The sequence below is a fragment of the Prinia subflava genome, chromosome 8 (genome assembly GCF_021018805.1).
Source record: "Prinia subflava isolate CZ2003 ecotype Zambia chromosome 8, Cam_Psub_1.2, whole genome shotgun sequence".
In the NCBI taxonomy this organism is placed as follows: Eukaryota; Metazoa; Chordata; class Aves; order Passeriformes; family Cisticolidae; genus Prinia; species Prinia subflava.
Genome location: NC_086254.1, coordinates 27,230,630 through 27,256,891, shown reverse-complemented (window position 1 = coordinate 27,256,891; position 26,262 = coordinate 27,230,630). Strand labels below are relative to the sequence as shown.

The window sequence follows — 26,262 nt, the reverse complement described above, 5'->3', positions numbered from 1 at the left end:
AGGAACTTGCATAATAAGAGAAGCTGCTCCTGAACAGAGTGATTCTGTGGGGAAGGAGGAGGACACTGCCAGGGCTGTCTGCTTTGCATGCAGCAGTTCAAGGGCCAGCTGAGCCCTTTGCAGTGCAGACTGCAGCACTGCAGTGCTCGTCCCCTGCTTGGGAAGTCCCAACAGGAGTATTGCTACAGTTGGCTTTACAATTGAGATATTCAATACAGTTGGCCCAGATCCTCTGGTGGTTTAAACCCCACATGCTCCATTGGAGTTACCAGTGATTACTTCCACGAGTGGAGAACATGGTCCTGGCTTGTCACAGACACAGAATAAAGCTACAGTAGCCCTTTCTTTAAATAAAATTAAATAACTGCACGTGGCACCAGCGCACAACTTTAAATGTGCTTCTGCCGTTAAGAAAATAAAGCACACCAGTGGTTAATTAAATTATTTATCTTCAACTAAAAAAAAAAAAAAGAATAAAAATTTAAAATATTACTGTTGATTTAAAAACCCCTTGGGAGACTGCATAAAGTCTTCTCATGGTGTTTCTGAGGCTGAGAAAGTCACTTGCACGTGGACAGCACTATATATCCTCTTCAGCTGGCAGTGAAGGCTTGTGCTCCTGGAGGTCACTGGTGCCATTTTCGGATGCATCCGAGCTGCCTGGGGCTGACTCCAGGGGTGGGGGTTTGTAGAGTAAACAGGCCACTACAAAGAAGGTTGTCCCGAGGACCTGCAGCCATGGAGACACCCCATCACTCTCTGCTCTCCCCCAAAACCAGGTGCCCACCCCACATCTTTGCTGACCAAGCTTTGGGGAGGGGGAGATGTTGGCCAGCCTGGGAAGCAGAACGGCACACAGAGCCAGTGGGGGTAAAAATCTGAATTTAGCCAGTCCCATTGCAATGGGAATTTGGAAAAGTTCAGCCCCACACAGAGCACAGTGCTGCATGAGCCCACACTGCCTCAGCCTTTTGCTGGAAGGCTTTTGAAAACCTCTTTATCACAGCAGCTGCTAAACACTACTATCTAGGGCAAGTGCTTGTTTGGGAGCAGTTAAAATGATGGTTTTCTGCTAATAAATAAAATTCACAGCTCTAAGCTCTCTTATTTTTTAGCAGTGACTGGGGAATGGTTATTTACAGCCTGCCCACAATGCCATCCCCCACTCTCACTAATACACTGCACTTAGATGTTTTACTCTATTTCTAGCAAAAATCACTTTGATTGCTGTTGGAAGGAGGTTATTTCACATGGTGCAACAGAAGCTGTAAGCCTAGAAAACAATGGGAATTTAACAGAATGATGGTGTCTAGAGCACCATTACCTGATGAGAAGCAAACTGGGCTTTGGCCTTCCCTGACAAATTTCTTGTGTGAAAATTTAATTTCATCTGGGGGCGGGCCAGATCAGGGCAACCCAATTTTGTAAAATTCTTTCCCAGTGCAAAACGTTGTGTCCTAAAGACCTGGCTGCTTTATCAGGGAGTGGAGTTGAGCAGCAGCCTCACCTTGTAGACCAGCCCAGCGACGAGGGTGTATTGGCTCATGGCTGAGTTCTGGTAAACGTAGCAGGAGCCCTGCTCACCACACTGGTCCTGCCAGAGCAGGCAGGATTTGTCAATCATGGATCCAAAGGCAATGGGGCCAGGGATGCCTCCTGTGGGCAGAGAGAGGGCACTTCAGTCTGGGCAGCACTTACACACCAGCCCTTGCAGAGAAGCACCAGGCTCTGCTGATAGCATGATCCAGAGCCACCAGGTATCAAAAATATGCTGAATTTCAAGATTTGAGAGTCCAGCAGGTGTTTTGGCCATCCTGACCTACATTTTTGTTGAACCAAAAAACATTGACAGGAACTTCAACACCTCTGCTCCTTTTCCTTAAAATAAGGGCACATTGGCAGGACATTGAACCTCTGTCACCTGTGACGTGTTACAGAACCCTCCATTCAGTTTGCAAATCACATGCAAAGGGAATTAGGTTTCCAAGCAGAAGAATGCATCCTCCTTTTCAGCAGCGTGTGTCCCAATCCCTTCTTTTCCAGCCCAGTGTGTTTTACTCTTGGGTGACAGCTTGGCACAGCCTCCCAGAACCACCAGACCATTCTGGTGTGCAAAGCCCCCCTGCTCCATACCTAGTGTTCGTACCACGATCCACTGGATCCCGAGGGCAAAGGACCTTTGTCTGTCAGAGACACACCTGGGGAAGAAAAGGGGTTTGTTTTAAAAATGCTGCCAGGCTGCACCTCCCTGCTGCACAACTCCAGGTAAGTCCAGCATGCCTGGGACCTCCACTCCCCCTGGAGATTTAGGATCATCCCAGTGCAATGTCTCTCCACCCCTGCTGTAAATGTCTCCATCTCATGTCAGAGCACAAAGCTTCCAATGCTGAAATTTCCTTTCCCAGCTAGACTGGGACAGGAATCAGTCCTGATGTCTCCAGGCTGCCACTAACTCGATGGCTCCCACACCTTTCCCAGCAGGATAAAGCAGAGAGGAGGACATTGAGGCTTCTTGCAGTGCTGGCAGAGGGCAAGGCCACCCTGTGCTTACCTCAGAGTGGCAGTCAGGGCAGGAATGCTGCTCAGGAAGGTGAAGAGGATGACCACAAACATGAAGCACAGGAGCAAGGGCTTTTTTGCACAGGAGGAGGTGCATTTCCCTGCCTCTGCTTTGCCAGAGCCAGGCAGGAAGGCTTTGTCAACACAGCTACACTCGTGGTAGACCTGGGAAAGAAAGGCTGATGGGGATTCTGCTGAGGAGAGTGCGGTGACAGTCAAGAACTTCAGGGAGGGCAGAAAGCAGCTGGTTAGAATTCCCAGAATGAAGTGGAAATCAAGCTGCATTTTTGACACATCTCTGTTTCCAAACAGGTCAATTAAGGAAGGGAAATTAACTCTGCTGAGTGTCACCTTGCCCTTCCTAAGCCTTTGCCTGACTCCACGAGCAACATGCTGGGAGGATGAGGAGGTGCATCATGTTCATTCAAGACCCAAAATGAGCACCAGGACAGAAACCAGGTGCTTACCAAGCTCCCTGCCTCCCTGGGTGATTTTCCATGGATTTCAGCACAGTTTGACCCAGAATGAGGCAAAGATGATTGGAGCCAAGGAGAGAAGCAAAGCAGGGTGACCTCAGAGCACCTTCTGCCTTCATCTCATGTGGCATCTGAAAGCACCCACCCTGCCCAGGCTGACTTTACACTGATTTGCAGCAAAGCTTAAACCTTTCCCAGAGCTAGCCAAGTCACTCCAGAGACGTGCCACCACCCTGCTCACCCACAGTGCTTTCAGACCCACCTTCTTGCCATTCCTGAGGTTTTCAGCCACCCTCTTGCAGCCGGCGTGGCAGGGGGAGTAGTACATGATGTCATCAGTGCCACAGACAGGGCTGTAGGTGTCCTGCAGGCAGCCACACTGCGCATTGCAGGCTGCTGTCAGGTTGAGGTGCCCACCTGGCAAGGCACTGAGGGAAACACAGGAGCAGTCAGTGAGCAGCAATTGGCAGGAGGAAATGGGGAGAGGAAGGGACAGTGGGATGAGGAGGTTGTCAGCTCTCACTAGGTCTCGACAGAAGATGATGGACACCAAGGTATCTCATTTGGACTTGGGTGTTTACTATTTTTTATCTAAGTTACATTCTCACAAGGTGTGAGGTCTGTCTAAGAAGGCAAGAAAATGGCCACTTCTACCTGGTTTCAAGGACTTCTAAACAGTAAGCAAAACTAATTAAAACCTGACATCTAAGTTATTTTTATTTATAACCAAATTAAAGATCACTCATGTCCGCAATGTGGGCTTCCACTAACCAATTAGAAAAGATCACCAAAATCTGAGAAGAAGGAGGAAGAAGAAAGTGAAGAAGAAGGACCCAGGCAATGCCCAAATCGCTCCATATTGTCTCTTATATATATTACTATATTCTATATCTTAAAACCCCAAACTCTGAGTATTTCACCCTATGACATTACACACCTCTATACAAACTACACACACACTCCCAGTGCTATAACTCAATATTGGAAGCAGTTCCTACAGTCTCAGGTCAAAGTCAGTGCCCTCCCGAGGGTCACTACCTGTCAAAGCAGAAAGCCCAATATTTTCAGCATCCAGGGTTCCAACAGTGGGAGTTGTGATGGATCCCCAAGGAGCATAAAGCCAGGCTTGGGAAGGCTTTCATCCCACCAAATTCTAACCATTCCCTGGAGCTGTCTCTCCCACAGCCACCAAGGGACTTTAGGTGATCAGCTCTTAGGGTGACACTTCCATTCAGAGAGGAGATTCCCACTTTTGGTCCAACTTATCCCACTGGACAGAGATGGGGGCTGCTGCAAAGGCAGCTGAAGAGTGGAGCATCCCCTATTCTGGTGCTGATCCTCCCTCCCTGACTAACTAGAGAATCTTTTCCATAAACTCAATCTCACTTTCAAACTCAGGACATCTATTTTCTGTCTCTCACCCTCGATATCTGCCTGTAGGACAGGCCAGACCCCAACTTGCACCCCCAACACATCCCCACACGACTGCCACCAGCACTGTGTGTTTGAGTTACGCTTCTGTTCTGACCAGAGCCCCTCAGGACAGACAGACAGACAGACAGACAGGGGGGCTGCTGTTACCTTCCATCGTACATCTGGGTTACTCCTGCCATGGGCATGTTAGGGCAGTGGATAAAAAAAATAAATATGGCCAGCAGACTTGACACTGTGCAAAGCAAACACAACTTGATGATTCCTGAACAGCGCAGTTTAAATTTATTCACGAGGAATCCTCCCAGGAATGTGCCTCCCCCTCCAGCTGGCACAACCAGGTAACCTGAAAAGGAAGAGGAAAAAACCCACAAGCGAGTTTAGAAATGTCAGCAAGGACTTTTCAGGTTTGAATACATCAGCTGAAGTGTATTTTGCATATAAATGACCCCTTGTTTTCTGTGTGGCTTCTTGGTGGGAGCTCAGTGGATGCTGATGTGGTGGGTGGTCCTCTCTAACAGCTCAGGTAATGTATCATGAGCTTGGTAAAGCAGCTTCTCCTGCCCAGAGATCTTAAAACTGACTCTGAGGAGCACATCATGGGTGCTCGTGCTTGTTGGACACCATTCCTTGGTCTTTGTTGTGGCACTTAGGTGAGGATCCTCTCAGTTTCTGGATGCTGACAAAATATCCCCCCCAGCTCTGACATCTCTCAGAGGAAATATTTAGCTAATGTTTCCTGACAATGCACTAGGAGGAATTACAATTATTTTGCCTTCCTCTAGAGGGTAACAGATGGCTACAGAAGTGACACATTTCCTCCTGATGTCAGTAGATGCAGCTCTGGAAATGCACTGGGTGTAGGTGTGCTGATAGGAAATGATCCTATCTAACAGCTGAAGAGGAAAACCACTCCATAATTAAACTGCAAAGCATCTGTCCCCATTCTAAACAAGCTAAAAGTGCTCTTCTATTTGTTGGCAAAACAGCAAAACATTGCAAAAATGTGGTTTCCTTACCAAAAAAGGTGGCAGCTTCAGAGGCACTTAAACTGAACTGAGACTCCAGGAATTTGGGTCCAAATGTGGACATCCCAGCAATGAGGGTCGCTTCAGTTGCTCCTGCTAAGCAGAGGAAGATGAAGGTGGGGTTCTTCAGAAGGAGCAGCACTGACCTGGGAAGGACAAATACATTGGAATTGAACCACTCATTTCAGGCACATTTTGGTTTCAGGTCTTCCAAGACAGAAGGATCACACGTAAGATGAGGCAGCATCCCATCATCCCACAACGCTCAGAAAGGAAAAACACCAAAAGGAACTTATTTGTTTGAAGGAGCTTTTGCAGTCAGTGACACAAAGAGTGTAAAACTCACAGTAAGGGCACCCACGGCTTCTACATGGATGATTTCAGCAGTAATTTTCCAACATTTAGGGTCAGGCTGAGTGTTTTCTCTTTTTAAATGGGGCAGTACTGAGAGGACATTACTCCTCACCTAATCTCCACCATTTCAAGGTTTTATTAGTGCCTGTTGGCAGATATCTTGGGACTCCTGACTCAACTAAGAGCAAACTTGTGCTACATCCTCACATACATTACTTGTGCAGCCACACTCTCAGAACAGTAACAACCTCTGATAACCATGGATGTTTTGTAACTCAGGGGAAATACCAAGCAAGCCTTTCTGTATGGAGGAAACACCTCCAAGACACCTGAAACACAGAAACCAATCTTTCTGCCACAATCTAAGCCCAGTTTTACTTGAAGCTTAACGTATAAATTGAGTAACTCCATTTTATTTTGACCCACTGGGATTTAGGAGAGAGCTGCAGCTATGCCTGAAAAATTGCCATGTGTCATTTATATGCAGATCCAGCAACAATCCCATCCCTGAGATGCAGAAAGGCCCTTGGGCACAGGGAATGGTCTCAATTATCTCTCACTATCTCGGATATTGGACTAAGAGGACTGACATTGCTTTGCAGGGGATGTTTTGTAACCAGCTCTGAATTCTGCCCCATGACTTCCCCCTGTGCCACAGGTTATCCCATTTCTGGGATGGGCACAAATCCTGCAAGAGAGATGCCACGGGATGCTGACTGAGCAGAAAGGCACAGCCACCACCTCCTGCTCTGGTGGAAATGTGAGATCAGAGAAAACCTGCCCTGGTACAAGCAAGGGAGAGATGTGCTGAGGCTCAGAGTCAGCTTTATGCAACTTTACTCACATGAAGTGGAGAATTTCATTGCATCAAAAGAACAAAGAAGCTGCAAGACAGAAATATCACACATTCCTACACTTTGATTACAGGAGGCTTTACACTGCCTAGCTCTTGGGATTAGTTTAATGTACTATTTTATTTTCCAGATCTTTTTGACTGTGCTTAATTTGGAAGCATAATGCCTGCAATTTCAGTGAGAAAACACTTGTAGATCTTGTGGCTGAGGCAAAAAACAGGCAGTGTCTTCCCCTTTTTACAGAGAAGAGTTGCACCCTGGCACCAGTGTGACTGTGCCCTCTGCCCAAAAGTTACAGACTGGACTTGCAAGTAGGAAAATGCAAAGGAATTCCTTTCAGCCTGAGAATAAGGATTTACTCAATTTAATCTAGCTGAAGACAGAAGATGTAGTTGTGAGGAGCTATGGCACATAAAACCTTACCAAAGACAACACAAACCTTTTTATTACATCAGTAGGACTTTGAACACACCCAGAAATCACCTAACTCTTTAATAGCCATGGCAGTGCTCCGTTCTTGCAGCCAAAGGGATTTCAGAGGCACAGCACTGCACAGAGAAGAATCCACACCTGAAATGCTGACCCTCCAAGGCTTTACTGATATGGGCACACACAGGAACTCTTTCTCACATAATGGTTCTCTGGGACCACCTGCATGATCAGAGCCTGCTCCTCTGAGAAACACTGGCATGCCCAGGACACCCCAGACTGTGCCAGAGTACAGACACAAGCTAATGAGCCATTAATAAATGGGAATTTATACAATTTTACAGACTGTGAATGGGGGCTTTTCCAGCACAAAATGACACCCACTGCCACCAGCAGCAAGGGAACAGAGGCCACCACGTGTATCCCACAGGAAAATAAACCAACCTCCCTCTGCAATGTGGGGAAGCTGCAGAAGAGCCATGGAATAAACAAAGTTCCACCCTGCACCTAACCCAGGAGTGGCCAGTGAAATACTGACCACAGCTCCTCATGCTGAAGATCAGGGCTTGCCAGGACAGGGAGTGACCCTCACAAACTCCACCCTGCAGCTTGCAGGGACAAAGTCTTCTCTTGCTACAGCTCTACGTGCCCTCCCTTTGAGTCCCTGTGCTCTGACAGGAGGGGTTACTCCATGAGAGCAATCATATGGAAGCAGAGAAAGGAAAATGCTGTTTTAGCAGGCCTTTCCAACCTAAGAGTTAAGACAGAAATGTCTCCAGGGCAGAGGATTAGGCTGTAAGGGCTGCATTCCTGTGAATGCAGCAATTCATTAACCTCACTTAGGAAGGACCTGATGCCAGGGAGCAGTATTTTATTTCATCACTATTTCTGCTTATCTTTCTGAGACTGTTACTGCCCATACTGTGAGAAAATGTGTGGCACACCATCCCTGCCTAACACAAAAGGAACAGTGAGTGTCCTTTGGCCTCACCCTGAAGCCTGATCCACGTGTCCCCAGGAGCTGCCTGCACAGATGGGATCTCCTCTTTAATGCAAGTTTCCAGAGCAGAAAGCCTTGAAGGCACTTCCCTTTTATTAATCAAAACCAGGGACCACAAAACTCTGTTGGGTTCCTGCTGTCAAACCACGCTGAGGTCTGGACTTGTCTGAATTGTCTGACAGAAAATTCCCACCTTTGGGTTTTTGTTATTCAGAAATGAGATGTGAAAGATGCTCCTGGAGGAGGATTGTCTCTGTTCCTGCTGTCAGACAGCAAAAAGTGGGAGCTTTGTTCCAGGCAAGCAAGAAAAGCATCAGCCACTGAATTTCATCCCTCTCTGCTGCCCCATTTGTGTTGGTTTTAGTCACAGCCTTATCGTTATTTAAATGCAGGTTATGAATTCAATTTCCGTGAGGAGAACAAGCCATGACCTCGGAAAATGGCACCCAGTCAAGAATGCCATTTAATAACAGCACTGAAATCTGTTCAATGTAATATTCTTCATAAAACTGCCTTAACCCCTGGTAAACTTCCTACAAAGTCTCCAAGAATTTCAGATGGGTGTGAGTCGTTGTGTTGACACAACACAGCTCAACTGCTGCTGAAAATTCCTGTTCTGAGCACCTGCTTCCATCCTCCTCTGCCAGCACAACAAAGACCACAACTAAAGCTCAGAAGTGACTGCTGGCAGCAACCTGGGGTTTGCCTTTGCAGGGAGCAGCCATTACACATGGATAAAATGTCCTCCTTAAAAATGGTCCTGGGAGAAATAATAAAAATTTAAAAAAAAGGAAGATCCCTTTATTGACTGCATGCTCCAAAAGGAATAAATATCCAGGTATCTCTGCAACATCCAGAGCCTCCACGCCAGCTAACTCCAAGCAATAAATAAAGCAGCACCTCTCCCCCTGCCCTTCATTTAAATACAACTCAACACAACAACAAAAAAAATCAGAAAATATTTTAAAAATCCGTAACAAAAAAATCTGTGGTTAAAATACCACGTTTTATTTGGGCCCTTGCTTTGTTCCCATCACAGAACTGAGCAGCAGCTCAGGATTAAGCAAGTTGCTGTGTCACTGCCTTGCTGGAGAGATAAGAAGTAGTAATACATAAAAGGCAGCTGAAAGATGTGAAGGCAAAAGAAAAAAAGGAAACCAAGAAAAAAGGAGAAAGAGAACTGAAAGTTACAGTGTGGTATATCTTGTTCCCTGGGTCTGGAACGGAGCAGTGAGAATCACAAGGCCTGTTTCATCTTGTTTCTCATTAAAAATGACAAAACAGGGCTCTAACACAAGTAAAAATAGAGGAAAGGAATAAAGCCCCGAGGGGCTGGGGAGGAGGAGCTGTTGGAAACACGCAATTGGGCCAGGTGAGGCCAGGCAGAAGCAGACAGGCAGAAATAATGCTGCTGGGGAGAGGAGCGGGCTGGCAATGCCTGGGCAGCTCCCATCACCTACAGCCTGGCATCAAGCCACTCTCAGCAAAACTCAAGTGTGTGGCACAGCACTGCAGGAGGACACGAGCCTCTGAAAACCCAGATGGGACTGGCCACTTGTCCCCTGCTCCCCAGTGTGACCACCAGCACCAGTTCTAGCTCAGCCTCTTTGCCAAGAGCTGCCAGACCTTGACAGGACCAGGCACTCTGACACTTCCTCTGCAAGGAAGTGTCATTGCTTGAAGATGGGCAAAACCTCTGAGCTGGCAGGGCTGAAAGGAAGCTCCTCTTGGGCTCATTACTCTCTCTCCCCTCTGCAAAGGGCTCCCCAAGCTCTGTGTGGGGCGGTTTTCTCACCGAGGCAGATCCTTCACTGTTTTCCCAAAGTCTGGATCCGACGCTTTCTTGTGGCTCCCATCCTTCAGCTGATGAGCCTCTGACACCCTCATAACGATGTAGCGCTGGGACCCTGAAAATGAGAGGCACAGGGAACGACGAATGTCAGGCATGGGATGTGGGAGCTGCAGAATCCATGGATTCGCAGGGGGAAAAGGCAGCGTGACATCCTCCCTCCACCAACAGCTGCCAGGGAGAGCAGCAACAGAGGCAGACGGAAAGCCAGTGGGGTGAAATCCACCCAGGAATTACAACTTAAGCACGGGAAGCTCTTCCTCTGCTCCCAGTGCCCAGCTACACGCGTGCATGAGGATGGAAGCCCCAGGGCCATCGGGAGCACCGCCAGCCCAGCCCCGAGCGAAGCAGCCCCGTACCTGGGAGGCGCTGGGGGTAGCCCAGGATGGGGATGGAGATGAGCAGGGAAGCGGCTCCAGCCCCCAGGAATCCGATCCACCAGGCCCCCACCCACAGCGTGTTCTCGGGGGCGATGTCGATCCTGCAAGGAGAGAAGCCCGAGGGGCACAAGGGAGAGAGGCGGCGGTCGGAGACGGAGCGGGGCGGCTCCGTGTGCCTCTCCCTGAGGCTGGCAGGGGACAGCGGGTCACGGGGGGGTGACAGCCAAGGGAACTGCATGATCTGATGGGGATGCCCCTCCACCAGCCCTCCTGCCTTACCGGAGCACAACACTTGACAAGCACAGGCAATCACACCGTTCCATTCTCACTCAATCTCAGGTTTGCACATTTGCCTCACTCCTTTTCAGCTGTGCTTTGAGGTTTGCCAACATCCTTGTTCCACCCCAAAAACAACCTTTGCAAGAAAAATGGTGGAAATAACCCATTTCTTCCCCTTAAATTCCCTCTCTTTAATCCATTCAACTGGTCAAGTCAGTGGTGTCCCTGCCTATGGCAGAGGGGTGGGAACTAGATTATCATTAAGGTCCCTTCCAACCCAAAGCATTCTGTGACTCTATGATCTACCAAAGAGCTTGTAAGGAAGCAAGAATAAATTACAAATATTACAAAGCAAGGAGGGACTAAGCGTCCTGGTGGGATGACTGCGAGGGTGAGCAGCACTGCTGGGAGCACTGCCTCATCAGGGAACTCATTCAAAAATTCACCTGCTGCTTGCAGCCTCATTAGCACAGGCAGTGCAGCGTGAGGAAGGATTTAAGCTGACAGGTTTGTCAGCAATTTCCCTCCAGCAGCAGCACTAATGCAAACCACCCTTCCAGCCTCCCCACCTGCAGACACACCACCCAACACCCCGGGCACACTTCCACTCAGCCACCAGCTCATTGCTCCAGATCATTGTTATTATTTTTTCTACCCCAAAGGAAACACAGAGCAGAAAGGGAAAGGAACAAGATTTTTTTTTAACGACTTACTCTCTGCCAATTTCAGTATAAATATTTAGAAACATTCCTCCTACCAGATAACCCGCTGCAGGCCCAAGGATTGCAGCAGTGTAGAAAACAGCTGAAAGGGAAAACAAGTCGTGTTAGACAACCAGCAGCACGTCAGCCAGGGATCCCCAGCCTGATTCCCTCCTGCATGCAGGATGCTCAGCCTCTGGCTGCCTCACACCCTTCCCCCTAAACCACCAAGACACAAACCCAGATCATTCCAACAAGATTTCCTCTCACGCTTCTGTTCTAGGGAAGCTTTTGCATCCAACCTCGGAAGTTTTACGGTATGGGGCAGGCAAAATTGGTTCAGAAACAAACTATATTTACCAGAGATGCAGCTGATGCCACTGCCCCAGCAATGAGCAGCAGGATTCTCTCCCCACTGACAACACGAAATGTCTACACTGAACACAGCATCACTGGCACTCATTTCAGTTTGCTGTTTAAACCACGACACATGGAAAGATCATCAACCTGCTGATGATCTCCTTGTGATCTCCTTCCCACACTACACAGCCTTCTGATACAGCGTGGGCAAACTGATACATTTTGAAATTGCTAAAAGATCACCCATTTGGCACTTTCACAACAGGACTGTAAGTGTTTGGCAGCTGCTGAGTGGCCAGCGATACAGAGGGGTGAGCTGAGCCTCTTCTCTTGGCTGTGTTCTGCACCAGCAGGAGCAGCCCAGTGACCATCCCTGCTGTGCTGAGGCCTGAAGGGACAGAGATCTAAAGATTTAGATTAGATATAAATGATGGTGATGAAACACTGGTGTAGCTACCCACCCACAGGTGGTGGGTGTTCCATCCCTTGACACATTCAAGGTCAGATTGGATGGGTCTCTGAGCTACCTGATGGAGTTGGACTGGATGACCTCTAAAGGTCCTTTTGCACCCAAATCATGCTGTGATTCTATCCCCCCTTGCACGGATGGGGGTATGGCCTCACGGCTGTCTGCCAGTGATGCTAATGCCACATGGGCTGGCCCCATGCCAGGAGCAGGAGGCACTCCCCATCCACAAGGCACCAGCTGAGGGAGGAAAAACACCAGGAGCTCACACTTCTTCTCCTGGTAAATAACCAAAACCTGCCCAACAGCTGCCACATCCCTGTGATTTCCACCTTGCCCTCAACAGGAACAAAAGGCTGAGCAGTGTTGAGAGAGGTGCTGCCAGTGTGGGCTGGCCAAGGCAGAGTTCTACCATCTCTCCCTCCCATCACCCTGCTTGTCAAGGGCTGGGGCTGCCCCTTCAGCCCCACGGGAGAGGTGCTGCCAGTGTGGGCTGGCCAAGGCAGAGTTCTACCATCTCTCCCTCCCATCACCCTGCTTGTCAAGGGCTGTGGCTGCCCCTTCAGCCCCACTCACCAATGTACACAGGCGAGTAGTTGGTCTTGACGTTCTCATCTAGGTAGGTGACGCCGAGCGTGTAGAGCGGCGTGGCTCCCATGCCGTGCAGGAACTGGCCCAGCATGAAGACAAACCTGTAGCCCGAGAGGCTGGAGGCGGCCTGGGAGCAGGGCAGGCTCTGGTTCCCGCCGCAGACGCCCACCTGGGCCGCCGAGCGCGCCTCGTACTGCCCCGTGGTGAAGTGGGGCAGGGCGAAGAGCAGCGAGCCCAGGCCCATGACCAGCACCCCCCAGCCCAGCCAGCGGGGCTTGTGGCCGTTCCCCCCGAAGTAGCTGACGAAGGTGAGGCAGACGCAGGCGGCGATGTCGTAGGAGCTGGCGATCAGCCCGCTCTGGTAACTGCGCAGGTCGAAGCGGCGCTCGATGGAGGTGATGACGGTGTTGATGAAGCCGTTGACGGTCATGCCCTGCAGGAAGGAGGCCACGCAGAGGAAGAACAAGACCCCCTTGGAGGTGTTGCAGAGCTGCAAGCAGCCGGGGGTGAACCCCCCCCAGCCGCAGGCCAGCTCCTCGCCTTCGGCAGAGACGTATTTAATCCCTTCTTGGAGCGGCGTCTCCTCCTCTGCCGGGGTGGGCGTGCAGAGGGGCTGGGCACAGGAGTCCGAGGGGCTGGGAGCCCCCGAGGGTGTGAGGCCATTGCTCAGGGGGGTGCTGCAGCCGTCCCTCCCGCCCCGCGCACCCAAGGGCCGGCCGGCCGCGCCGGGACCGGGGGACGGGCAGGAGAAGTCGAGGGGCTGAGCGAAACAAAAGCCATTTTCTCTGGTGGAGTTCTGGGGCATTGCCATGAACGGGAATGCGGAGTCCAGTGGCAGACTGAGGTGGGCTGGTGGCCAGGGTGGCTCTGTGGGGCAGCGAGGAGCAGCCTGTCCAGGATGTGCAATTTTCAGCCCTTACTTCAGTAGGGAGACGGTGAAGGAGTGAGCCAAGACCATTCTGATCTGTGCAAAGAGAATTTTTACATGCCTTTATATGAAACCATGCTCAAACCCCTCAAATATATATATATATTTTTAAGTAAGTATAAGCATTTCACTGTGTAGTTCACCTGGTCATGTGCCTTCCACCATGGGATGTGTTGTTACCTCAGGTGTCAGGGCATCACTGACATTACAGAAAAGAACAAAACATTTAAAGAAAAGAACTTCAACAAAACTTAAAATAAAAGCACCTCTAAGGCACCACTGACTGAAGCCCCTTACCCCTCCTCTGATAAAGACCTGATGAGACCCCCACAACCTCCTTCTTCTTCCCCCTGCAGAGAACAGCCCACACAGCTACAAGTTTCCCACTGCTAGAAGTCCTTTGGTCTCTCTTTCACACTCTGCCAACAACAGTTTATAATTATCCTGAAAAGTTTCCACAGTCAGATTGATTTTATTCCAAGCCCTCAGATCTGTTTACAACTATTCAGTAAAATCCTTTCTATAACTAATTAGACTACATGCCATTTCAGAGCAGGCTGGAGGGCAGAGGCAGCTGACTCTAACCTGATTACCAATGCAGACTGCCTTCTTTCACCCTGTTCCTGTGCATTGCAGCACCTGACCCTACCAGCAGCCAAGAGTATTTTTCCTTAAAAGCCTTGGCTGAACTATAAATGATGAAAGTAATAAGGTTCTCCCTTGAATATTGGTCTTAAATATGCAACAAATGCTAGGCGAGAACTGTTTTATTAGAGAACATTCTCAAAGCACCCTATAATTCCCAATAATTTTGACAATATCTGTTCGAGAGGTTCCCACAAAAATGTTCCCCCTGAGATGACAGCCTCATCAGCATGGAAGAGGGAAAAAGGGCATTTTTTTTCCCCTGATAAAATGGACTATGTTCAGATGGCTGTAACCTGGGAATACTGCAGCCTTTGGTGAAGATTTTAATACTTTATCTGTGTGTTGCTGTAAAAAAATGATTGACATTTGATAAGTAGATGTGCTTCTCTGCACCAGCAGGTCCTGCAGGCACTGGGGCAGGAGGACTGGGCAAAAGGTGATGCTCAGAGCAGCACCAAGGTGCTGCTGCCACCCCAGAAGGGCAGAGGACATCCCACATGTGCTACCAAACCTTAAACCTTCCTGGCAGTTAGTGCTGTAACACATCTGGTCCTTAAAGTAGGTTAAACAAATGAGGTCCAACTTTCGTTTGCAAATATTTTTATCTTAATTACCCTGTCTGAGTGATTAAGGGGAGCAGAGTGCACGGACTATTTCCTACTTCAAGGTCCAGATTCCAGCAGGGATTTGATGACAGTGCAGGGCAGGTGAGCCTGGCAGGGCACTGCCTTGCAGCCCCACGCTGGACTCCTCCAGGTAACTCCTACCAGAGCTGCCTCAGTACAGCCAGGTAACCTTGATGTGTAAAGTGTAAATGCAAAAACTGACTGCAGGGGTTGACACTGTGCTGCAGAGACAGTAATGTGCTGGCACAAAAAAATGATGCCTCGGAGCAAGGCTCTATTTTTTCCACTTTTTCTGCCTCTCTCCAGTGTTCTTATGACTCTTACAGCTCTAAATTTGTTTCTCATCTTTGAATGCAATATTGGAAGCAATAAATAAGGCTGCCTTAGCACTCTGTTAAAGTCAGGAGTGATTATTAGGCGCTGAATCAGGCTCTAAGGGGCGGAATGGTTCATACTCATGTAAATCAAACGCCTCCTTGCACAGCAGCCAGGGCTGCAGCTGCATCCTCCTCCTCCTATCAAACTTGTATCAGACTCATGTCTGATGTTACACTTGACTGCACATATAAAGAAGGTTTCTTGGCTGGGGATTGATTTTGCTCTCACTGATTTCAGCAGACAGAAAAAGCACATCTCTGTTATTACCTGATATGCAAGCAGGAGCCATGAGCTCCCAAACTGGCCCAGCTTCACCCTGGAGGAAACACTCCTTTAAACACTGGGATCTCTCCTTTGATACCTCATGAATTTATATTGATATTTTTGTATTTCATGAGTCAGGAAAGAGATTACAGCTCTTCATCAAAGGTTTTATTTCCTTGGTGGCAGCAGTCTGGGCCACTGGACCCAGGTGACCACATCATCCCCCCTTCAACTCCTGCCACTGTTGGTGAGAGTTAACAGCAAATGGGGTAAAACACTTCCAAGAAAGCAGCCAGCCTTTCCTCCAGGCAGCAGATGTTTCCCTGCACCCAGAAGCCTTCTCAGCCCCAACAGCCCCCTCCAGCACACATCCCAGTGGACCTGGGCTGATGACTCGTGCCCAGGTGCCGTGGGCAGGGAGCCCACCCCTGCTCTGTGCTGTCCCCCAAGCTGCTTGGCATCTCTTGAAGTAGCTATAAATTGGCTGTGACACGTTCACTGTGGGTATCAGCTTTCACAGCAGCCATATGCCACTTTAGAGGACAAAATATAATCTTCAGGGGAAAAAAACCCAAGCAACTTCATGCACTTCCTAATCATTCATATTCTTCTGAGCCATCCATTTATTGCCTCCATTCATCTCTGTTTTTAATGACTCAGCGGGTGATTTCTTGCTCACACTGAATCAGTCCCAATGCTATTATCTCTCTGCCATAGATTTCCTCATTTTGCTGCAAGATTTCTATTTTTTTCCCCACTCTACAGCTGGTTCCAGAGTGCCAACATTATCGAGTCAACACAGCAGAAGCAGCAAGGCAATGAAAGCATATGATTTGTATTTCCTGATGAAATCTGTAAAGACTTTCCCCCCCTAATATTTAGCATTAAATCAATAGTAAAACTTACAAGCTTTTCATCAGGTGATCATTTAAAAAGTCACAGGACCAATTAAAAACATTTTGTATTTCTGCCAAGGACTGCAATGAGATTAATGTTGCAAATTAACTCATAACTGACATGCAAAATAATCCCATTTGCTGAAACATGCCCAATAATAGTTAATCTTCCCTTACATTACAGTTTTTGACTTTTATATGGTATTATTGTGGCAAATAACATCTACACATAACTTTTGCTTTCCACGGCTGAGCAAAGTTTATGAGCAGTCTTTGGGTTTTTTTCAATTCTATTGCATACATGGAGATATTTCCTAATGAACAGGGGTAAGGGATTAAAAATGATCAGGAAGTGTACTGCAAACAGGAGAGGAGCAGCTCCAGGTGATGCTCAGTGGCTGTGATGGGTCTCCTTTATTTTCCTCTGTGTCTCCTCTATTTTTATCTCCCTTGATGTGTGAGTGAGCCTGCACTCACAGATCAAGTACTTAGAATCTGGGAAAGTCCACATGCAAGTACCAAGCTCATATTACTGCAGCAAGGGATAAACTCATCCGGGTTTGTCCATTTAACTTCTCTCAGTAACCCACACTGAGTTTTCCTGGGAGGGTTTGGCTGCAGAGGATTAGCAGCACTCCTTCTGCCATGGCTGATAAACACCATATGGATCAAGTGTAATCCACTGGCTGCTTCAGGAGCAGGGAAGCCTCCCAGACGTGAGATAAATCCACGTCCCAGCCCTGTGAACAGGGCTTGTCCTTAGGGCACTGGTTCAGTGCAAGGCAGATAAAAGCCAGAATGGGATAAGGGAGTTGTTCTGAGTAACACTGAACTATTTTCCTGGCAGCTGAGGAACTTCACCCAGCTCACACCAAGTGTAAATCTTACATTTTTAACCCATTTTTAAAAAGCATCCCTTTGGATCAGCAACACAGAGGATGCTGCTATTGTGGGACTGGCACCAGGACCAGACTGGAGCCTTTGGTGAGCAGTTCCTGTGGGAACAGCACGGTCCTGCACATGTGAAAAAGTTTCAGGAATGAGAAACACACCCAGAGAGCAGACCATGTACCAAATGCTGTGCTCACCACCAGCACTGCAGGGACAGACAGAGGATGAGGGAGGAAGTTCCTAAGAATGAGGGAAAATAAAATATCCTGACCCACTCCTCATGTCAGAAACCTGCTTTTACATGATTAGCCCTACTGGAGTCTGAAGCATGGAAGAGAGCAGCAGAAACTGGCTTTGAGTTATCACATGAGCAAGGACATATTTATAATTACACAAATTCCAAATAGTAGAGCTTAGCACACACAAACCCTTTGTATGTTTTCCAAGTGCTTTCCATTCACCAGGAAATTATTGCAATAATATGCAAGAAATCAGGAAGGTGGCTTGGATAATTTTCAATTAGCTGCTTGAAAATGCTTTGAAGATAAATCTAGCCAGCTTTTCTGAGTCTATTTACTTGTTCCAGCTTATCTGTGCAAATACAATTGGCTGCAGCTGCCTCAGACCATCTTTAAAAACTTGCAGTGCCAGCGTAGGGAGCAGATTTAACCCGGACACTGCTTTTTGACATAGCACAGATTAACCAGACAAAAGGGTCTTTTATGCTGTAATTCCTAACTCTCCCTCCCTAATGTCACTCTTGCTTTAATGTCTTTTTCCTACCCAAACATTTGGCCAATGCTGGGAAGGTTTCCACGCTGGCACAGCACGGTGCTCTCCATCACTGCCATTGTCCATGCAGCTGGGTGTTTCCAGATATTTTTCCCAATCCCTAGCCCTGCATGGTGTTATTTTCCATAATTTGGATGCTTACAACCCATTAAAGAATGTTCTATATTCAGCACACTCTTTTTGCAGGAGCTGCTGGTCAGCTCTTCCCATGGATTACCAGTTAGCTCCTACAGCTGTCCCTTCTTTGTTTCCAAGCGGAAGATGCAGACTCAGACAAATCCTTTATGATGTAAGAAATTAAACAAAATGAGCAAAACCCAAATAAAGAATGTGAGGCACGTGATTCTCTGGTGCTTCTAAAGATAGAAGCACTAAAATGCAAAAAAATGCAACATCCTGTGTTACACAACTCAAGGATGCTGTGTTCAGAATAGATGTATTTCAATAATGTTGACATCTACCATGATTTACAGGCACTTACATTTTTTTATCCTTAAATGAAGGTTTAATCCTTAATATGAAGGTTGAAACAAAAAGGAATACCAGATGGAATGCTACCATAAAACTACCTAGAACTTCACTTTTTCCTGAGACAGAATTGCCTTCCAACCCTCCTTCTCTGCACTCAGGGGACTTTCTGGGGAAAATCACGTACCACAAGGTCATTTTGCTCTACCAGCCAAGGACAGATTTTAGCTTGAGCTTTCTATGACAAGTTCCCCAGCCCAACCCTGCATTGGTGAGCTGGATGCAAACTCATTCATGTCCAACCAGACAGCACAGAGCTCATTGGAGCACATTAGAAGAGCTAAAATCATCACAGAAAAAGAAACTTGGTGTTCATCAGCATCTCCTGCAACAATCACCACTGCAGTGAGCACAGCACAACATGAGATGGGCAGGTGGAAACAGGGAGCCAGGTGGGAGCACAAGAAACACACAGCAAGGATTCAGCTGAGGGAAGGGTATTTCCCCACAAACCCACTTGTTTTTTCTAGATCAGCAAGTAACAGCTCCCCCAAAGAGCCCCGGGAGCACGAGCTCATCGGTGCACACCGCCTAGCCTGGATCCTGGTTAACACCCAGCGATGCTCCCTAATCCTCTTAGGTATTAGTCTTGAGATTCCTGCCAAGCAGGGGAACAGCAGAGCCTCCCAGGCAGCACTTCAGTGAATTCACTGCTTGAAATGTGCAATACTTCAAAATGCAGCAGAACTCCAGCTGTGCTGCTTTGGTTAACCTCAGATTAGCACCTCGGAGGTCACTGCGGCGTGCAAAATGCAAAGTTAAATCACCTCCACTTCTGCATCTCAGGTGACTCCCTAGGAAGCCATTCCACACTAGGACTGCAATTTTTTGTCTCATAATGACTTGTTTAAAGCTAAGTACCTAATGTGTGTCTCTGTTGCAAGGAGATCATCACATTCAGGCTACAAACAGCCCTCAAGTCACAGAATCACAGAATGGTTGGGGTTGGGAGGGACCTCAGAGATGATTCAGTTCCTGCCCATGGCAGGGACACCTTCCACTATTCCAGGCTGCTCCAAGCCCTGTCCTACCTGGCCTTGGACACTTCCAGGGATGGGGCAGCCACAGCTGCTCTGAGTAGCCTTTGCCAGGGCCTCACCATCCTCACAGGGAAGAATTCCTTCCTAATATCTAACCTAAAACTACTTTCTTTCAGTTTGAAGCTATTCCCACTTGTCCTATCACTCCACGCCCCTGTAAAAATTCCTTCTCCAGCTTCCTTTTGCACTGGAAGGGGCTCTAAATTCTCCCCAGAGCCAGATTTTCTCCAGGCTGAACAACCCCAGCTGTATTCCCAGCAGAAGTACTCCACCCTCAGTCTTCTCCCCTGTCTCTACAAGGACTATTCTGTGTTGCTAAATCACCCATTATTGCAGATATGATCTGGGAAAGGAACAGGTACATAATCATATTTCTGTTGGATTAGCTGAGGATATTACTCCAGGCTTATTCTGGCCTCATGTTGGCTACCACAACAGAAACAATATTTGATCTAGCACAAAGCCAGATGGTGCAAAATTAACCCGTTCAGCACAAAGCTGATGTGGCACAGGGAATTTGGTCCAGCACTGGCACAGGCTCACATGGCTGTAAGACTTCTGACATGGCATCTGCAGCCTCTACATTTCCTGATACCAAGCACTGCCCATCCATCCCCTAAAGATGAGCTAAACAGACATCACACCTCACTTTATGTCATACTTTTAGATAAATAGAATGTCATCTTGCAGCTAATTTGCATTTGCTAACGCAATACCCTAGATCTTTACAGGCTGTGGTATATAGGGGGATTTCTCTGAAGAGGACAGATCCTTATTTGTGTCATCGAGAGGAAATGATGAACACTTTCAAAGGGATGACTTCTCCTCATTCTCTGACTCAAAATCCCAGAGCAGTACCACAACCAAGAATTAGAGCAGCTCTGAGGTAGGAAGGGCAGGAACTCAGGGCCACAGGGGAATTGTGGCAGAGCAGGAGATCAGCACAGTGGCAGCATGCAGGGCTGCTGATCACTGCCACCAAGGATGGGTGGGAAGAAGCCAACCTGGCGTGCTACTTCCCTTAGAAACCTGAGATTCATTCCAATGGGAGCTCTTTGTACTGCAAGTTCCAACTAAGGATGCAGCAACATCTCATGCAGAAAGCACTGAAAATTTTAAGCATGGCCACAAAGCAGCTGTAAATGGGCAGGTGCATCCTGGCTGTGCTGTCCTGCTGGCTTCTCCCATGTCTGGATGCCTCTAAATAAATAAATAAAAATCCCCCCTGATCAGAAGAGGTGAGACTCCACTGACTCCTTTGAGAGGTGGAAAAATGCTGAGCCACATCCTTCAGCATTAAGAGGCTTCTCTGAGAACCCTGCCTCAGTATGAAACAGCAATTCCACACACACACACATCAATATCCACACTAAGGGACAGACAAAGAGGTGTTCAGAGGCGAGTGCACACTCCCTGCAAGCACCACAGGCTCTGCAGGCTGTCCCTCTGGCAGGCTGGCACATCCTTCCTCTGACAGTGCTCAACCAGGTCAGCAACTCATTCCAGCTGCCAGGGAGCAAATTGGTGCCAAATGGGGTTTCTTCCTGAGATAAAGGAATAAAAAGGAATAAAAATATGATGTTCCCACTGTCAATCCCAAACATCTGCAGGATTTGGAGAGGTTTGCTGTCCATGGGCAGTGGGGAGACACGCTCTGCACCCTCCCCTTTCTCCTGCACCAGGAATCACAGCCTCGGACAGCAGCTGCTGGAGGATGGATTTACCTGGAAATCTGGAAGCTGCATTCAAGGGATTCCCATTTCCAAGCAGCAGAGCAGTGTGGTTTCCATTTCTGGCTCAGGAACTTTTCTGCTTTCCTTGGTAAGGACCTGCTCCCACCCCACAGCCTCCACACCCCCAGAAATGGACACAGCAGAATCACCTTGTCCTTGGCCATCGGCTCAAGGGGGTCACTGAGGACTGAGTTTGACCCCTGTTCCCTAGGAAATGATGGTCCTGATCACTGCTGCTAAACCAGGGTGGTGGTTGTTCACACAAGGCATCCAAGAAAGGCTCTCAGGATCGCTCCAAGAAAGCAACAGGGAATTTGAGGAAACAAAAATTGGCTGGTTCGTGGTAGCAGGCAAACTCTTCTTATTGCCCCTTGAAAAAAAGGCAGAACTTCAAAATTTAGATTATTTAAAAACAAAAATATTGGAGACAGGTAATCAGTGTATCACAGCCTGGTTACCTACTTTTCACTCCTTTTAATTCAGAATTAAACTCTTTTCAAGGTTTACTGCCAAATAAGAGGAGAATATGCAACACCAAAGGGATCACAGGTTACTCAGGGTTATATGGGCACTCCAGAAAAGGCTGATTCTGCTATAACCAAGCCCCATATCTGGCTCAAAGATCTAAATCCTCAGCGACTGAATTCACTCCAGCAATCCAAGGAAACCATAAGTAGCTCTGAAAGCACTGTGAGGAAATCCCTTTTTTCCTGGGAATTCTTGTGCTAACATAAAGCTCCTCAGCATCTGCCCTGGGCAAACCCTTCCAGCCCAGGCGAGGTAGAGCAGTCTCACGACTGGCTGAGATTCTGTTTCCTACGGGGCTTTTAAAGCAAAAGAATATTGAATTAAAATTTCAAATCTGATTTATTTGGAATATGGCAAGCTAAAAAGATTGATACAGTTTTTCAAGGAGAGGCTATGAGAGAAAAAAAAAAGGCCTAAAAGAGCTCAAGTCCTTCGGATATTTTGAGGACTTTTTTTTTTGTGTCATGGGTTGTTACCATTTATCAAAACTCCAAAATCTAAATATTTTTTTTTATCTCTTAATCCTATCTAGAAAAATAAACTCCTGTCACGGAGGATATCCAAAGCACTTGAACTGACAAATACGAAGCTATAAAAATGACAAAAAGTACATTTTTTTTGCATTTTTTTCCAGCCAGAATATTACAAAATCAAAGTATTTTTTAGGAAAAAAGTGTTTGATCTTGCTTTCTCAACATGAAGAGGACTCTCTAACTCCTTCAAGCCATCAGCCACAGTTAAACAAAGCTTATCAGCATTACGGTTTTTTCTTGAAGCAACCAAGCCAAGCTCTGGGAGTTCTAGTGACTGAAGATTATTGATGGCATACAGCAATATGCCATTAACAACAGCAATTAAATTCAGCTTTAGTGAAACTCCACAGATGTCAGTGAAGAAGCACAAGAGAAGAAAGGGGACTTCACTGCTCCAGGAATTTCTGGAGCTGCTGGAAAGGCTCAGCACTTTGCTGAACAAGGTGAACCAGAATAAACAGAGTATTTCCCAGTGCTACCATATGCCCATTGCTTGAGCTCATTTACAACCTAGAGCTGGAATATCAGTATTTCTGGCAGCAGCAACACTGCAGAACCCCATGTTCAGGGGTACTCCTGCCTGAAGAGAGATTTAAGGTTAGAACAACACTGCTCTGCTAATATTAAACACTTCACTGCCTCATCATATGCTCTCCTCTGTACTAGAGAGAGCTCTGACTTAACACCCACTGAAGTTAGTGGCCCTCTCTGGGTACTTGTCTACAAGCACTTATCCCATCTACTGAAGCAGGACGATGCTTTTGTCTGGGATTCATAAAGCAGATGAAGTCTGTGACCTCTCTCACAGTGCAGGAACTCTTTGTTCTCCAGCCCCGCCGCTCAGCGCCCGCACGCCAGCAGGTCACTCCAGGCCAGCACGGAACAAAACTAATTCTGTGGCGGGGAAGTCTAGCAATAAATCAGTTTTGAAAAGGGAAAAGGAGAGTGGCTGCAGGAGAGGAGATCCCACAGCCAGAGAGGGCTGGGATAGCTGGGGACAGGTGAAGGGAGAGCCACACTGCCACTGACCCTGAGGACAAAGCCCCCGATCCTGCCTGTGGCGCGCTCTGGGCTGCTACAGCTCCCAAATTCTGCCTCTCTGCACAAGGATAAGCCCCTCACCAGCCCAAGACAATGCAGTTTTTAACTGTGCTGGGGAAGCACAGCGCCCTTCAGGGTGGCCAGAGAAACCCAGGCTGATGCATTTCAGGGCTGCTCACAGCCTCTGCGTGGTTGATAACTCTTAAGTGTTGCCTTACCACAGTGACCTCAATTCATTAAGCAAAACCTAAATGAGGAACCTTTTCCCTGAAATCATACTCAGCATCTCACTGACCCACCAGCAAAAAGCTGCCAGCTCTGTTCTGTGGGTGCAGAGTCTTGCAAAACTTTTCCACCATTCACCGTGATTAAGCAAGATACAAACGTTCAAGGCTCTGAATAATCAACTTACAGGCAGCACTTCAAGGAACCATGTGAGGAAGACAAAAAACCCAAATGGTAAAGCAGAATGTGTGTGACATCCTGCACATGAGTACCTTCATCTGTGCAAAGGCAGGGTTCTGGGCTTGGTACACCCAATTAAATAAGGAAAAGCAAAACGAGTGCTCAGCGATGCTTTTTGGGGTGGACTGAGCAAAATGAGCAGCATAAAACAGAGCCACGATTCCCTGCTACTGCAGGGTGTAAAGCCCCAAAGGGGAGGGCAGGATCCTCCCCAGCATGCTCTGTGCTGCAAAGAAACACACACAAAAAAAGATTAAAACTGCCCGGAGGAGTTTGCAGTCATGAGGCACCGAGCAGCTGGATGCTGATCTCCCTAAGCCGGTGGGTATTTCTTTTGTTAGTGGCTGATCCCGTCTTCCCCCTTGCCTGCAAATCTCTAATCTCTGTAGAGACTTCCAGCTCAGGTAGTTCTGGTTTCACTGGAACATCCAACCCTCGCAGGAATCGCTGCTTCCCGGCCTCATCTCCCATCCCAGGGTCACACTTCTGTTTCTGCCACTGTCACCCAGCTCCAGGTGGCACCTGTGACACCTGACCACGCTCTTCTCTCACCGCAGGGCCCCGATGGTGCCTCTGATCTGTGCCCCAGCCCGCCCAGGGCACAGAGCTGCTGCTTCACTTTCCGACCACTTTTGGCAGTTTGCAAGCCAGACCTCTTTGCATATAAATAGCTACATTTTTTTTTCCTTTTCATTATTTGAGTAACCCGCTCCCCCCGCAGTTTCATCCTTTCTCACGTTCACAAGTGCGCTGACACACTTTTCTCAAGATCTCCTTTGTGTTCATTTCTGCCTCAAATGCTGTTTTAATGAGTGTTTTTACAACCAAGTGGCATTACAAAAAGTAGGAGCCCAGAAATATACATATATATTTATATATAAAAAGGTGCCAGGCAGGGATAACTTTAGGTTTTGTAGAGTGTTGCCTGGTAAAATCAAACCGCCTATAAAATGGTAATAAAATGTTAATGCAACAAACTCATGTGATTAAGGTCCACTTGTACTTTTTAGGCTCTCAGTGCTGAAAAAAGTGGTTTTATTACAGCAGCTTTTGATTTGTATCATCTGAACAAATGGGTTATAAAAGTAATATAGAGCAAGAAACTAAAGTGCTCCAATTCCACCCAGCATCCTGCCCACTACTAACTTCAGTTCTGCTCCTGTGAAACAGGGATTAATTTATCATTACCTTAACATTTTTTCTTGTTCCAATGATCCTGCCACGCCACTTTACTACCTTTCCTTACTCTCTATCTTTTCTCAGCATCTTTTAAATTTTCCACAAAAAGACACGGTCACGCTACGAGGAAAACCCCAAACCGCAGTGATTCAGTCCGAGCGCAGTTTCAGGCGGCAACGCAGCCTTGCAGCATCCTCGCAGACCACCGCCAAGCGGAAAGCCTCAGTCACTCAGGCCATTTCGGCGACATTCCCCCCGTGACATCCCCCGGGCTGCTCCCCCGTGGGCTCCGCATCCCCCGCGCCCATCCCCGCGCCCTCGGGGCTCCCGGCGCGGGCACCGCCCGGCAGGTCCCGCCGAGGTGGGGAGGCTCTCCCGGGCATGCCCAGGTGTCGCATCGCTCCCCGCAGCCCCTGCCCGCTGCCCTGCCCGGTGCCATGCCCGCTGCCCTGCCCGGTGCCCTGCCCGGTGCCCGGTACCTGCCGCCGCCGCCGCCGCTGCCCGCGCTCCGCCGCCGCCGCTGCCGCCGGGGCGCGGGGCCGGGGCCGGGGCGGGCAGCGCTGACGGACGGACACCTCCTCCAATCGCCGGGGAACGCGCCGCCGGCAGGGCCAATGGGGAAACTGAGGCCCGAGTAACGCGGGGAAGGGCAGAGGATGCGGGCGAAAGGGAGGGACGGGAGGGATGCGGGGAGAGGGACGGGGATGGGAGCGGGGAGAGGGTCCCGTGTCTGGGGGCGAGGAAAGGGCGGGGAGGGATGGTGGAGAGAGAAGAAGGGCGAGAGGAGAGGTAGGGATAGGGGTAAGGGCTTCGGCATCACATCAAACCCTCCCTGTTTCCCGGGCCCCGCGCACCTGCAGCCTCGCAGCCCCCGGGCTCGGGCTGCCCACCCTCGTCCGGGGCTGTCTCCGCCTCCCCGCACCCTCGGCAGGCTCACGGAGAAATTCTGGGCTACATCCTGCGCCAGACCGAGGGGGAAACACAGCTGGAGGAGCTGTGGTGGCAGAGAGCAGCGACAGGACTTTGGTCTTTCCT

The 26,262-nt window shown here is 48.4% G+C and overlaps 1 protein-coding gene across 3 annotated transcripts; it reads right to left on the bottom strand.

Annotated features, from left to right (window-relative positions):
• Positions 1-432: 432 nt before the first annotated feature.
• On the bottom strand, positions 433-26,262 carry SLCO4A1 (solute carrier organic anion transporter family member 4A1). Of its 3 annotated transcripts, XM_063404303.1 has the most exons (13): positions 25,707-25,745; positions 13,829-13,884; positions 12,743-13,721; positions 11,353-11,443; positions 10,340-10,461; positions 9,927-10,038; positions 5,486-5,640; positions 4,617-4,812; positions 3,298-3,463; positions 2,552-2,724; positions 2,134-2,198; positions 1,508-1,656; positions 433-730 (listed from the first exon to the last, which is right to left on the bottom strand). In XM_063404303.1, exons 3-13 carry the CDS (start codon positions 13,566-13,568, stop codon positions 581-583), a joined length of 2,205 nt encoding a protein of 734 aa, XP_063260373.1. In that variant the 5' UTR covers positions 13,569-13,721; positions 13,829-13,884; positions 25,707-25,745; the 3' UTR covers positions 433-580. The 3 variants fall into 3 exon arrangements, with proteins under 3 accessions (XP_063260373.1, XP_063260371.1, XP_063260372.1); XM_063404301.1 differs by lacking the exons at positions 13,829-13,884; positions 25,707-25,745 and adding an exon at positions 26,082-26,262; XM_063404302.1 differs by lacking the exon at positions 13,829-13,884 and having other exon boundaries at positions 25,707-25,816.

Excerpts from the sequence above, each read along its gene's own strand:
- SLCO4A1 (XM_063404301.1), bottom strand. The coding sequence starts at position 13,568 with ATGGCAATGCCCCAGAACTCCACCAGAGAAAATGGCTTTTGTTTCGCT. Across the intron at positions 4,813-5,485 it reads TGAAGCTGCCACCTTTTTTG|GTTACCTGGTTGTGCCAGCT; the intron begins GTAAGGAAACCA and ends CTTCCTTTTCAG. Across the intron at positions 1,657-2,133 it reads GATCGTGGTACGAACACTAG|GAGGCATCCCTGGCCCCATT; the intron begins GTATGGAGCAGG and ends CTCTGCCCACAG.